Source organism: Macaca nemestrina, chromosome 5, assembly GCF_043159975.1.
Source record: "Macaca nemestrina isolate mMacNem1 chromosome 5, mMacNem.hap1, whole genome shotgun sequence".
Taxonomy (NCBI): Eukaryota; Metazoa; Chordata; class Mammalia; order Primates; family Cercopithecidae; genus Macaca; species Macaca nemestrina.
In genome coordinates this window covers 96590433-96603970 of record NC_092129.1, presented here as the reverse complement: position 1 = coordinate 96603970, position 13538 = coordinate 96590433, and the positions used below count along the sequence as shown (strand labels likewise).

At 43.8% G+C, this 13538-nt stretch overlaps 1 protein-coding gene across 2 annotated transcripts in view; it reads right to left on the bottom strand.

Moving 5' to 3' along the window:
• LOC105496567 (midasin AAA ATPase 1) overlaps positions 1–13538 on the bottom strand; it is a 186540-nt gene that overhangs the window by 138883 nt on the left and 34119 nt on the right. For both annotated transcript variants that reach the window (XM_071096725.1, XM_071096726.1), the window contains exons 8-11: positions 9031–9134; positions 6497–6611; positions 2244–2437; positions 758–839 (exon numbers count right to left, since the gene is read on the bottom strand). In XM_071096725.1, the coding sequence (XP_070952826.1) occupies positions 758–839; positions 2244–2437; positions 6497–6611; positions 9031–9134 (495 nt within the window). The remainder of the gene's footprint in view (positions 1–757; positions 840–2243; positions 2438–6496; positions 6612–9030; positions 9135–13538) is intronic.

Genomic DNA, 13538 nt, shown 5'->3' with positions numbered 1-13538 from the left:
AAACCCATCCTGGATTTATGGTGTCTTAAAAAGAGGTTCAGTCAAGCAACATCAAGCAGCCCTACTGAGAAAAAAGTAGAGGGATTGGACAGATACAAATTTATCAGACAAAGAATTACATATAGGAACAAATATTGCTTTATTATTACCTGGGAGTTTCTTTCATTTTACTTTAATTTCACTATCTGTTTTACTCTATATCAAACTATACTTCTTTTGAAATTAATAATAATTTGTTTCAAAAACCATAAAACATGTATTACATTCAATTAGCTTTAATGCCACTTTAGTTGAGTTTTAACTAGCTAAGAATAACAAACCAGGCCAGGCACAGTGGCTCACACCTGTAATCCCAGCACTCTGGGAGGCCGAGGCCGGTGGATCACCTGAGGTCAGGAGCTCAACACCAGCCTGGCCAACATGGTGAAACCCCATCTCTACTAAAAATACAAAAATCAGCCAGGCGTGGTGGCAGGTGCCTGTAATCCCAGCTACTTGGGAGGCTGAGGCAGGAGAATCGCTGGAACTCAGGAGGCGGAGGTTGTAGTGAGCCGAGATCGTGCCATTGCACTCCAGCCTGGGGGACAAGAGCGAGACTTCGTCTCAAAAAAATAAAAATTAAAAAAAAAAAAAAAAAAAAAACTCATACTTGGAAAAAAAGAGAAAAGTCTGATGGCAATCAAAAGACAGAAAATAACAATGGAAGTCAACAGCCTTACAGAATCAAAAGAAAAAAGACTGGAAAACTATATCTTACCTCTTGAAAAATATTTAATGATGCTGATAAAGATGAACTGTCAAAGCTATGGGCAATCCTATTACACCAATTCAGCAGATCCCTTTAAAAAAAAGAAAAGAAAAAACAAAAAGACCACAGGCCAAAGACATCAGAGGCATCAGAATTTATTGACCTACTTAAGTCTGGGCTTACCTGACAACTCTCTTCTTTCTTCTGACAATGCTTAGATAAAAGGTATTTGAGCAACCAGTAATTAAAGGATCCCAATCCTTCCCCTCTTTGTATTTGTGTGTAAAATTTAAAAGCAAAACAAAGAGTTCCCAATCGTCACCCAATCCAGGAAGTGACCTATCAAATCATTACTCTGCCTTCCATGCCAGACAAGGTAGCAGGAAAGGAGGGGAGCAACCAAATCAGATCAGAATGCGGAGATTTTTTTTTTTTTTTTTTTTTGAGACAGTCTTACTCTGTTGCCCAGGCTGGAGTGCAGTGATGCAATCTCAGCTCACCGCAACCTCTGCCCAGGTTCGAGCAATTCTCTGCCTCAGCCTCCCGAGTAGCTGGGATTACAGGCGTCTGCCACCGCTCCCAGCTAATTTTTGTGGTTTTTTTTTTTTTTTTTTTTTTTAGTAGAGACGGGGTTTCACCATGTTGGCCAGGATGGTCTTGAACTCCTGATCTCGTGATCTGCCCGCCTCGGCCTCCCAAAGTGTTGGGATTACAGGCATAAGCCACCACGCCCAGCCTGAGGAGATGCCCATTTCTAATTCTCACTTCTCAAAGGGAAAGTCAACCACTGAGAAGAGAGAACGGCACAGAAGTCATAGATAGCAAAATCCAAGACTTATTTAAGACTCCAAGTGTCAGAAAAGGGCATTTGGTGAAAGAATTATGTTAGGAGCCATTCACAAATTTGGCTTTAAAAGTTATTTTTTGCCGGGCGCGGTGGCTCACACCTGTAATCCCAGCACTTTGGGAGGCTGAGGCGGGCGGATCACAAGGTCAGGAGATCGAGACCACGGTGAAACCCCGTCTCTACTAAAAATACAAAAAATTAGCCGGGCGCGGTGGCGGGCGCCTGTAGTCCCAGCTACTCGGGAGGCTGAGGCAGGAGAATGGCGTGAACCCAGGAGGCGGAGCTTGCAGTGAGCCGAGATCGCGCCACTGCACTCCAGCCTGGGCGACAGAGCGAGACTCCGTCTCAAAAAAAAAAAAAAAAAAAAAAGTTATTTTTTAAAGTTAAAAACATTACCCTAATCAAGCCTTCCCAGTCGTTAATTATAAATCTGAAAAAGGGATCTGACACCATGAAGTAACCTATAATTTCAAAATCTGACCATTTCCTTCTAGCTGGTAAGAACTTTGAACCTAGGAGGCAGAGGTTGGAGCGAGCCGAGACTGCGCCACTGCACTCTAGCCTGGGTGACAGAGCGGGACTCTAGTCTCACAATAAAAAAAAAAAAAAAAAAAAAGAAAGAAAAGAAAAAATTGTTTAGTCCAGTACCTTAAAGATAATTCTCTTCCCTCAAGGGTTGGTCTTTTGTTTTCTCTTCTGGCTTCTGAAACTTCTTCAGGTGCCTGTTCACATCCAACAGAACGATCACTCCAAGAGTGATGTTTCTCTCCAGTAAGTTGGATATAAATGTCAAGCAGGTGATCAACCACTGCCAATAGACTAGGATATCTGCTCTGAAGAACCTGTCAGAGGGAAAAAAAAAAAAAAAGAAAATTTAGCAGCCAGCATGGTAATTTTTAAAAGCACACAAACTACTGCCGAAACTAGTCAGCCAAAAAAAGGATTTCTCTATGAAATTTGTTCACTGCGGATGGTAGCTCACACCTGTAATCCCAACACTTTGAGAAGCCAAGGCAGAAGAATTGCTTGAATTCAGGAGTTTGAGATCAACCTGGGCAACATGGTGAAACCTCGTCTCTACAAAAAATACAAACGTTAGCTGGGCATGGTAGCGTGTGCCTGTAGTCCCAGGTACTCAGGAGGCTGAGTAGGGAGGATCATCTGAGACTGGGAGGTCAAAGCTACAGTGAGCAGTGATCATGCCTAGGTGACAGAGTAAGACCCTGTCTCAGAAAAAGTAAATGAATAAAAAATAAAAATAGGCCGGGCACGGTAGCTCACGCCTGTAATCCCAGCACTTTGGGAGGCCAAGGCAGGCAGATCACGAGGTCAGGAGATCTAGACCATCCTGGCTAACATGGTGAAACCCCGTCTCTACTGAAAATACAAAAAAACACAAAAAATTAGCCGGGCATGGTGGCAGGCACCCAGCTACTTAGGAGGCTGAAGCAGGAGAATGGCGTGAACCCGGGAGGCAGAGCTTGCAGTGAGCCAAGATCACGCCACTGCACTCCAGCCTGTGTAACAGAGCGAGATTCCATCTCAAATGAATGAATGAATGAATGAATGAATGAATGAATGAAAGAAATGTGTCAACTTTACCAAAAATAAGAACTTCCCCTTACCCACTCCCGCTCCCATCCATCTACCTCACTCAAACATCATGATTTTCTTCCTACCCAGAACTCAGTTATCTGGCAATCTCACCATCCATAACACAGTTTCAGGAGTAGAAGTCATGTTAAAAGGTTTTCCAAGTAACCAAAATATATGCAACCAACTCCAAGGAATTTATTCATTAAAGAATTCTTAAATTACTATTTAATTTCAAACACAGCTCTGGTAAGGTTCATTACGTAATTTCTCAATGAAAAGCATGTAAAAGGAGCCGGGTACAGTGGATCACACCTGTAATCCCAGCACTTCAGGAGGCTGATATGGGCAGATTGCCTGAGTCCAAGAGTTGAGATAAGCCTGGGCAACATGGTGAAAACATGGTCTCTACAAAAAATTTGCTGGGTGGGGTGGCACACACCTGTAGTCAGTCCCAGCTACTTGGCAGGCTGAGGTGGGAAGATCACCTAAGCCTGAGAGGTTGAGGCTGCAGTGAGCTCAGCACCACTGCAGTGCATCACTGCACTCTAGCCTGGGTGATAGAGTAAGACCTTCTCTCAAAAAAATAGTAAGATATAAAATCAGTTAAGCTGGGTGTGGGGGCTCATGCCTGTAATCCCAGCACTTTAGGAGGCCGAGGTCAGTGGATCACGAGGTCAAGAGATCAAGACCATCCCGATCAACATGGTGAAACCCTGTCTCTACTAAAAATACAAAAATTAGCTGGGCGTGGCAGCATGTTGCGGGAAGTCAGGGACCCTGAACGGAGGGACTGGCTGGAGCCACGGCAGAGGAACATAAATTGTGAAGATTTCATGGACATTTATCAGTTCCCAAATAATACTTTTATAATTTCTTATGCCTATCTTTAATCTGTTAATCCTGTTATCTTTGTAAGCTGAGGATGTACATCACCTCAGGACCACTGTCATAATTGTGTTAACTTTACAAATTGATTGTAAAATGTGTGTTTGAACAATATGAAATCAGTGCACCTTGAAAAAGAACAGAATAACAGCGATTTTTAGGGAACAAGGATAGACAACCATAAGGTGTGACTGCCTGTGGGGTCGGGCAAAAAGAGCCATATTTTTCTCCTTGCAGAGAGCCTATAAATGGACGTGCAAGTAGGGAAGATATCACTAAATTCTTTTCCTAGAAAGGAATATTAATATTAATACCCTGGGAAAGGAATGCATTCCTTGGGGGAGGTCTATAAACAGCTCTGGGAGTGTCTGTCCTATGTAGTTGAGATAAGGGTTGAGAGATACCCTGGTCTCCTGCAGTATCCTCAGGCTTACTAGGGTGGGGAAAAAACTCCTCCCTGGTAAATTTGTGGTCGGACTGGTTCTCTGCTCTTGAACCCTGTTTTCTGTTAAGATGTTTATCAAGACAACACATGCACTGCTGAACATAGACCCTTATCAGTAGTTCTGCTTTTGCCCTTTGCCTTGTGATCTTTGTTGGACCCTTATTAGTAGTTCTGCTTTTTACCCTTTGATGCATGTGATCTTTGTACCTACTCCCTGTTCTTACACCCCCTACCCTTTTGAAACCCTTAATAAAAAACTTGCTGGTTTAAGGCTCAGGTGGGCATCACGGTCCTACAGATATATGATGCCACCCGTGGCGCCCAAGCTGTAAAATTCCTCTCTTTGTACTCTTTCTCTTTATTGCTGAGTTGGCCGACCCTTATGGAAAACAGAAAGAACCTATGTTGAAATATTGGGGGCGGTTCCCCCAGTAGCGGCACACGCCTGTAGCCCCAGCTACTTGGGAGGCTGAGGCAGGAGAATCACTTGAATCTGGGAGGTGGAGGTTGCAGCAAGCCAAGATCATGCCACAGAGCACTGTTCTGGGAGACAGAGAAAGACTGTCTCAAAAAAAAAAAAGAAAGAAAAGGTAGGAAAATATTTGAAGTTTGTGGCCAGGCACAGTGGCTCACACCTATAATGCCAACACTTTAGGAGGCTGAGGCAGGCAGGTCACCTGAGGTGAGGTGTTTGAGACCAGCCTGGCCAGCATGGTGAAACCCTGTCTCTACTAAAAATACAAAAGAAAATAGCCAAGGGTGTGGTGGGCACCTGTAATCCCAGCTACTTGGGAGGCTGAGGCATGAGAATTGCCTGAACCCAGGAGGCGGAGGTTGCAGTGAGCCAAGGTCACGCCACTGCACTCCAGCCTCGGCAACAAGAGCAAAACTCAGTATTCAAAAAAAAAAAAAAGAAGTTTGTTTGGTAACACATATTTACCTATATACCTACATCAAGAAAGGGAAAAGCATCTCTTCCATGTCTGCATGACCACTGACAATGCTTTGTCTGCCACTCTCCTAGATAAAGCATTGAGGAAGGGAAATCTTCCAAGTGAGACATACAAGGGAAGTAGGGCATGAGCACAGTCAAGTGTAGCATACTTCTTACTGATCTAGGATAACTACAATACTAGAAACGGAATCAATGTAGAAAACCTATAAAGTGATTTACCTCAATTCTCATTAATTCCTAGATCAAAATGTCCATTAAGTTAAGTGTGAAAGATATGACCTCAAATCAACTTAGTAAAATGATCCTGTGGAGACAACTAGGAAAATCTGAATATAATCTAAGAATTCAATGATACTGAGGAATTACTGTTCATTTTATTGTGTATAATAATGTTATTTTGGTTATATATAAAAATGCCATTAAATTTTTAGAGATGTATGCTGGGAGTTTGCTTTCAAATATATTAGCACAGAAAAAATAATAGATGAAGCAAATACAGTAAAATACTAGCACACAGACTGTAAAATTTAGGTTGATGAGTATTCTGGTGGTTTATTACACTATTTCCTATTTCATGCAAGTTTGGAACTTTTCATGTAAAAAAGAAAACCACTGACATCTTCTAAGGCGGTTTATTATACTATTTCCTGTTTCATGCAAGTTTGGAACTTTTCACGTAAAAAAGAAAAGCATTGATTTTTTTTTTTGTTGAGATGGAGTCTCACTCTGTAGCCCAGGCTGGCATGTAGTGGTGCTATCTCGGCTCACTGCAAGCTCTGCCTCCTGGGTTCACGCCATTGTCCTGCCTCAGCCTCCCCAGTAGCTGGGACTACAGGTGCCCGCCACCACACTCGGCTAATTTTTTGTATTTTTAGTACAGAGGGGGTTTCACTGTGTTAGCCAGGATGATCTCTATCTCCTGACCTTGTGATCTGCCCGCCTCGGCCTCCCAAAGTGCTGGGATTACAGGAGGGAGCCACCGTGCCCGGCCAGCATTGATACTTTGTAAGACCCACATACCTCATTCAGTTCTCGCTTATCCAGGTTATCCAGGTGAATTTTGGTCCAATATTTGTCTAGCAAAGTAGCATGACTGTTTAGCGGTCGATACCAATTTCCTCCACAGCTCAAGAGTCTATGTTTCAAAATAAAAAACACAGTCACACAAAATTCCAAATTTTAATCCTCAATTGTACCTCTGCATATTACTTGCCGTACACTGTCTCACATAGGAAAAAAATTCATAATCCCTTCTGTTTCCAGATACTACACTGTTGGGCTTACACGGCAGATGACAAATGAAAGGCTGATAGTTAACCCATGTTTGGCTCTTCTCCTAAGAAGCAGTGATAGTGCTTTAATCAAGTATTTTCAAATCACTGCAAATAATTCTACAAAGTAAATGTTTTTATTTCAATGACAGGTTCCTCTTCCTTAAGACATAAATACCTTCAGAAAAGAGAAAGCATAATCTAAGGCTCATAGCATTAACATTAAGTTCACTACTTGTTACCAGAAGCTACAGTACTTAAAACCATTAAAAATTTCCAGAAGAGAAAAAAGTAGAGAAGGAATATACATTAAACATACACTCTGGGGAGGTACATGCTTATGCATAAGCCACTTAGTTCTCACAACTGTCCTGAGAGGAAGATGCCATTCTTTTCTTCTGACATAAATGGAAGAGAAGGAAAGAATGGCCCTTATACACTCAGCTGTAACTGAAAATGGCAGAACTGAAAATTGAATTCAAGTTTATCAGATCAAAAGTTTGTCTAACATCTTTCCACGATGTCCCAGGTCTTTCTGGGAAGTGTTTGAATCTACAAAGGAAGAACTTCACTGTCTCTATAAATAAAATTAAGGTCAGCCAAGCTCAGTGGCTCATGTCAGCAGTTCCAGAACTTTGGGAGGTCAAAGCAAGAAGATCGCTTGAGCCCAGGAGTTCGAGACCAGCCTGGACAACAAATTAAGGCATCATGTCTAAAAAAAAAAAAAAAAAAAAAAAAAAAAAAACCAAAACCATAAAATAAGATGGGCGTGGTGGCTCACACCTGTAATTCCAGCACTTTCAGAGGCTGAGGCAGATGGATTGCTTGAGGCCAGAAGTTTGAGACCAGCCTGGGCGACACGGCAAAAACCCCACCTCTACTAGAAACACAACAATTAGGCATCGTGGCGTGCGCCTGTAGTCCCAGCTACCTGGGAGACTAAGGCACAAGAATCACTTGAATCCGGGAGGCAGAGGTTGCAGTGAGCCAAATCATGCCACTACACTACAGCCTGGGCGACAGAATGAGACTTGGTCTCAAAAAAAATTAATTAAATAAAATTAAAAATCAAGGTCTATCAAAACTAACAGTGCCAGGTACAGTGGCTCATGCCTGTCATAACAACACTTAGAAGGCCACAGTGGAAGGACTGCTTGAGTCCAGGAGTTCAACACCAGCCTGGGAAATGCAGCAAGATCCCATCTCTTAAAAAAAAAAAAAAAAAAAAAAAAAAGTTTTTAGCCAGGCATGGTGGTGCACACCTGTAGTCCTAGCTACTCAACAGCTGAGGCAGGAGGATCACTTGAGCCCAGGAGTTTGTGGTTACAGTAAGATATGATTAAGCCACTGCATTCCAGCCTGGGTACAAAGCAAAACACTGTCTCTAAAAATGAAATAAATGTTTAAAACAAAGGTAACAGGATTGGGCCGGGCACGGTGGCTCACGCCTGTAATCCCAGCACTTTGGGAGGCCAAGGCAGCAGATCATGAAGTCAGGAGATCGAGACCAGCATGGTCAACATGGTGAAACCCCATTTCTACTAAAAATACAAAAATGAGCCGGGTGTGGTGGCAGGTGCCTGTAATCCCAACTACTTGGGAGGCTGAGGTAGAATTGCTTGAACCCAGGAGGCAGAAGTTGCAATGAGCCAAGATCACACCACTGCACTCCAGCCTGGGCTGGAAATAAACTACTGCCTTAAGGTAATTTTAAAATGTAGGCAGGAATATATACTAAGCATGCTCGGTTTTCTTGCCTTTGTTCATGCTTATAGCCAATTAATTTTTCAATTGCCTCAAATCTACCTATCATTATCACCATCATGGCTAGCCATTAACTGGGCATTTAATGTGACAGGTCTTTAGTAGGAGTCATTTCACTTATTCTTTACAGCCACCATTTGAAGATGGCATTATTAACCCCATCATAACCAGACAAGGTATACATAGGTACTAAGTACCAGTGTCAGGACTCAAAACCTGGGCTATCTGACAATAACCTCACCTCTCATTATTTTTTAAAACATGAAATAAGGTGAAGTGTTTTAAAATGGTTACTTATTTTTAAGTGGCGGGGGGGAACCTCTTAGTTTACATATTATCTTCATTAAAAATAATCAGGAATGAGAAGGTTAGACCTGTTACCACTTCCAACTAACCTTGCTCGAAGTAGACCCAAAGAACTCTATTACAGGACTTCTGGCTCAGCAGACTTCTGGCTCAGCATGCAGACTTATGAGTAAGTGGCTCCAGAGTGAAAACAGAAAGGTTACTAGTACATACCTCCTGGTTGCAAAAAACTGAAATCCAGGTGCCACTTTCAGACAGTCCCCTTGGCCAGGAATCAAGAGATCTCCATTCTCCAAGAGAGGGATCAGCACAGAAACCTAAATCAGATAACCGCACTGATAAAGTAAAGCTATTAAGACAGAAGTAATCAAAACAAAACAACCCTCTCTCAAAATGACAGACAGACCCTTAGAGGAAACTTCAGCTCTCATAGCCCAAACTGGAGTCAATATGCAAGCGGGAACGTCTGACTCACCTACACTCCAGCACAATTTATACACTCGACATTCTCGAGTGCCTCCTGTGGATCACAGCCAAGCAAGACACAAGAAGACATAAGAATACAGACAGGACCAAGGCTTTAGAGCCTAGAGGCTGATGGGAGAGGGAAGGCATGCAAATTCCCACACAGCACAATCAGGGTACCCCAGGAGTATACAAAGTCATATATAAAGATAAGAGGGGGTTCTGAATCAGAACAGAATGATTTAGAAGCAGGGCAGTGAAGTCTTCCCAGAGGTAGTGACATTTGCTGAATCTTTAAAGAAGAATGAGCAGAAATTAACCAGGTTTGGTGAAAGAGAAATGGTACGTACACTGCAGGCAGGAGTATGCACGTGCATTTTTTAAAAACTGATAAGCCTAAAAGTCATGGCACAAGAATTCTGTTTTGTTTAGGGTAGAATGTGCATAAGAAGCAGCAGAAAGATGTAAGTCTTACAGATAAATAATAAAAGGCTTCCTGGGCTGAGCTAAGGGCTTTGAACTTTTGCATAAGTGTTATCGAGAGGCTTTTAGGCTGAAAAGAAAAGAAATAATTTCATTTCTTATTTTAGAAAATCAACTGCGTAGCAATTTGGAAAGGAGCTAGCCTGGAGGAAAAACGGTCAAAAAAGACTATTCAGATAACAAAGGCAAGACAAATAGGTAGTTAAAATAAGCCAGTACAAAGACAATGGGATAAGAACAAATAAAGAGGTAAGGAAAAGGCAATAAACGATACGGAGACCAACTGAACGAGAGAGGAGGAAGAGGTGTCTAGGGTTTAGAGTGGTAACTTGTGGAAGAAAAGGTGTTCCCTTCGTTTTCTTTTGCCCACTACAAAGTGGTGGGGTTTTTGTTTGTCTTGAGATGGAGTCTCACTCTGTGGCCCAGGCTGAAGCGCAGTGGTGTGATCTCAGCTCGCTGCAACCTCTGACTCTCGGGTTCAAGCAATCCTCCCACCTCAGCCTCCCAAGTAGCTGGAATTACAAGCATGTGCCACCATGCCTGGTGAATATTTGTATTTTTTTTCTTTTTTTGGTAGAGACAAGGTTTCACCATGTTGACCAGGCTGGTCTCAAACTCCTGACCTCAAGTGATCCGCCCACCTCAGCCTTCCAAAGTGCTGGGATTACGGGCGTGAGCCACCGCACTCAGCCAGCAAAGTGGGTTTTGACCCTAACAATTTATTTTTCTTTTTTTGCCATAATACGTTTTGTTTCTGGTTTCCTTTCTTTGTGCTTAAGAAAAGGCAATTCTTAAAAAAAAAAAAAAAAAAAAAAGTCCAATTTGGACATCTTGAACTTGTGCTGGCAATGGACATGCAAGTAGAGATTTTTTTTAAGAATGTGGACTAGCCGGGCACAGTGGCTCACGCCTGTAATCCCAGCACTTTGGGAGGCTGAGGTGGGCAGATCACAAGGTCAGGAGATCGAGACCATCCTGGCTAACACGGTGAAACCCCGTCTCTACTAAAAATACAAAAAATTAGCCGGGTGTGGTGGCAGGCACCTGTGGTCCCAGCTACTCGGGAGGCTGAGGCAGGAGAATGGCGTGAACCTGGGAGGCGGAGCTTGCAGTGAGCCGAGATCGCGCCACTGCACTCCAGCCTGGGCAACAGAGCGAGACTCCGTCTCAAAAAAAAAAAAAGAATGTGGACTAGCCCACTTTGCAGACACTGCCAACCCTGGAGCCCCCCTGCCACTAGACACAGTCCACCCCACTATGTTCTTCAATATCACCATGAGGATGAGCCCTTGGGCCACATTTCCTTCGAGCTGTTTGCAGACAAGTTTTGAAAGACAGCAAGAACTTTCATGCTAAGCAATGGAGAGAAAGGATTTGGTTATAAGGGTTCCTGCTTTCACAGAATTATTCCAGGGTTTAAGTGTCAGGGGGGTGATGTCACACCCCATAATGGCACCTGCCCCAAGTCCATCTACAGGGAAAAATTTCATTATAAGAACTTCATCCTGAAGCACAAAGACCCTGGCATCTTGTCCATGGCAAATGCTGGAACCTACACAAATGGTTCCTAGTTTTTCATCTGTAGAGTCAAGACTGTGTGGTTGGATAGTAAGCATGTGGTCTTCAGCAAGGTGAAATAAGGCATGAATATTGTGGAGGCCTTCGAGCGTTTTGGGTCCAGGAACAGCAAGACCAACAAGAAGATCACCACTGCTGACTGGGACAACTAACAAATTTAACCTGTGGGGCCAGGTGCGGTGGCTCATGCCTGTAATGCCAGCACTTTGGGAGGCTGAGGTGGGCAGATCACCTGGGGTAAAGCACTCAAGACCAGCCTGGCCAACAGGTGAATCCCCATCTCTACTAAAAATACAAAAATTAACTGGGTGTGGCAGCACACACCTGTAGTCCCAGCTACTTGGGAGGCTGAAGCCTGAGCCCGGGAGGCAGAGGCTGTGGTGAGCTGAGATCGTGCCACTGCACTCCAACGAGATTCCATCTCAAAAAAAAAAAAAAATTGTCTTCTCTTAACCATTCCTTCTATAGCCTACAAGAGCACCCTCCACTCCATTTGCTTGCAGTAGGCTATAATTTTTGTGCTCTCACCGCAGTTCTCTGGGTTCCATATTTTCTTATTCCCCTCTACATCTCATTGGATAGCAGAGTTAGGTTTATGGTTATGAAATAAAAACTAAATAACGACAACAAAAAAAAAACAAAGTGTAGACTAGACATATGGATCCAGGAGTTGTGAGTTTATAGAAGTTTCAAAAGAAAAGAAAAAAAAAGTGAGAAGAGCCGGGCGCGGTGGCTCAAGCCTGTAATCCCAGCACTTTGGGAGGCTGAGACGGGCGGATCACGAGGTCAGGAGATCGAGACCATCCTGGCTAACACGGTGAAACCCTGTCTCTACTAAAAAATACAAAAAACTACCCGGGCGAGGTGGCGGGCGCCTGTAGTCCCAGCTACTCAGGAGGCTGAGGCAGGAGAATGGCATAAACCCGGGAGGCGGAGCTTGCAGTGAGCTGAGATCGGGCCACTGCACTCCAGCCTGGGCGGCAGAGCGAGACTCCATCTCAAAAAAAAAAAAAAAAGTGAGAAGAGTAGAGAGGCAAAGAAGAGGGTTCTAAAATATCAGACATAATTTTTTTAAGCATCATTATTTTATACATGGCTAGGAGCTGAAAGAGAAGCCCAAAATAATATAAGAGCAACTCCAACATACTCCAAAACTTGAATCTAAAGAAAATTATCCTGAATGAGGTCTGTAAAAGCTACTTTAAAATGAAAATGGGTCGGCCGGGCGCGGTGGCTCACGCCTGTAATCCCAGCACTTTGGGAGGCCGAGACGGGCGGATCACGAGGTCAGGAGATCGAGAACATCCTGGCTAACCCGGTGAAACCCCGTCTCTACTAAAAAAAAATACAAAAACTAGCCGGGCGAGGTGGCGGGCGCCTGTGGTCCCAGCTACTCAGGAGGCTGAGGCAGGAGAATGGCGCGAACCCGGGAGGCGGAGCTTGCAGTGAGCTGAGATCCGGCCACTGCACTCCAGCCTGGGCAACAGAGCGAGACTCCGTCTCAAAAAAAAAATAAATAAATAAATAAATAAAATGATAATGGGTCATCTATGAGCTGAGAAGTTCTGGAAAAAACAAAACAGTAAGAGCATCTGAAAAATCTGCACAATGTGCACAGACATCCATAAACCTACTGACAGCCTGACGCAGTGGCTCATGCCTGTAATCCCAGCACTCTGAGAGGCAGAGGCAGTAGATCACTTGAGGTCAGGAGATGGAAACCAGCCTGGCCAATATGATGAAACCCCATCGCTACAAAAAAATACAAAAATTAGCCAGGCGTGATGGTGTGTGCCTGTAAACCCAGCTACTTGGGAGGCTGAGGCACGAGAATCACTTGAACCCAGGACACAGAGGTTGCAATGAGCCAAGGTCACACCACTGCATTCCAACCTGGGTGACAGAGGGAGACTCTGTCTCAAAAGACAAAAATAAAAATTGGCCGAGCATGGTGGCTCACACCTGTAATCCTAGCAATTTAAGAGGCCAAGGCAGGCAGATCACTTGGGGTCAGGAATTTTGAGACCAGCCGGGACAACATGGTAAAACCTCGTCTCTACTAAAAGAAATACTGGGCATGGTGGCACATATTGTAATTCCAGCTACTGGGGAGGTTGAGGCGGGAGGATTGCTTGAAACCAAGACGCAGAGGCTGCAGTGAGCCAAGATCGCACCACTGCACTCCAGGCTGGGCA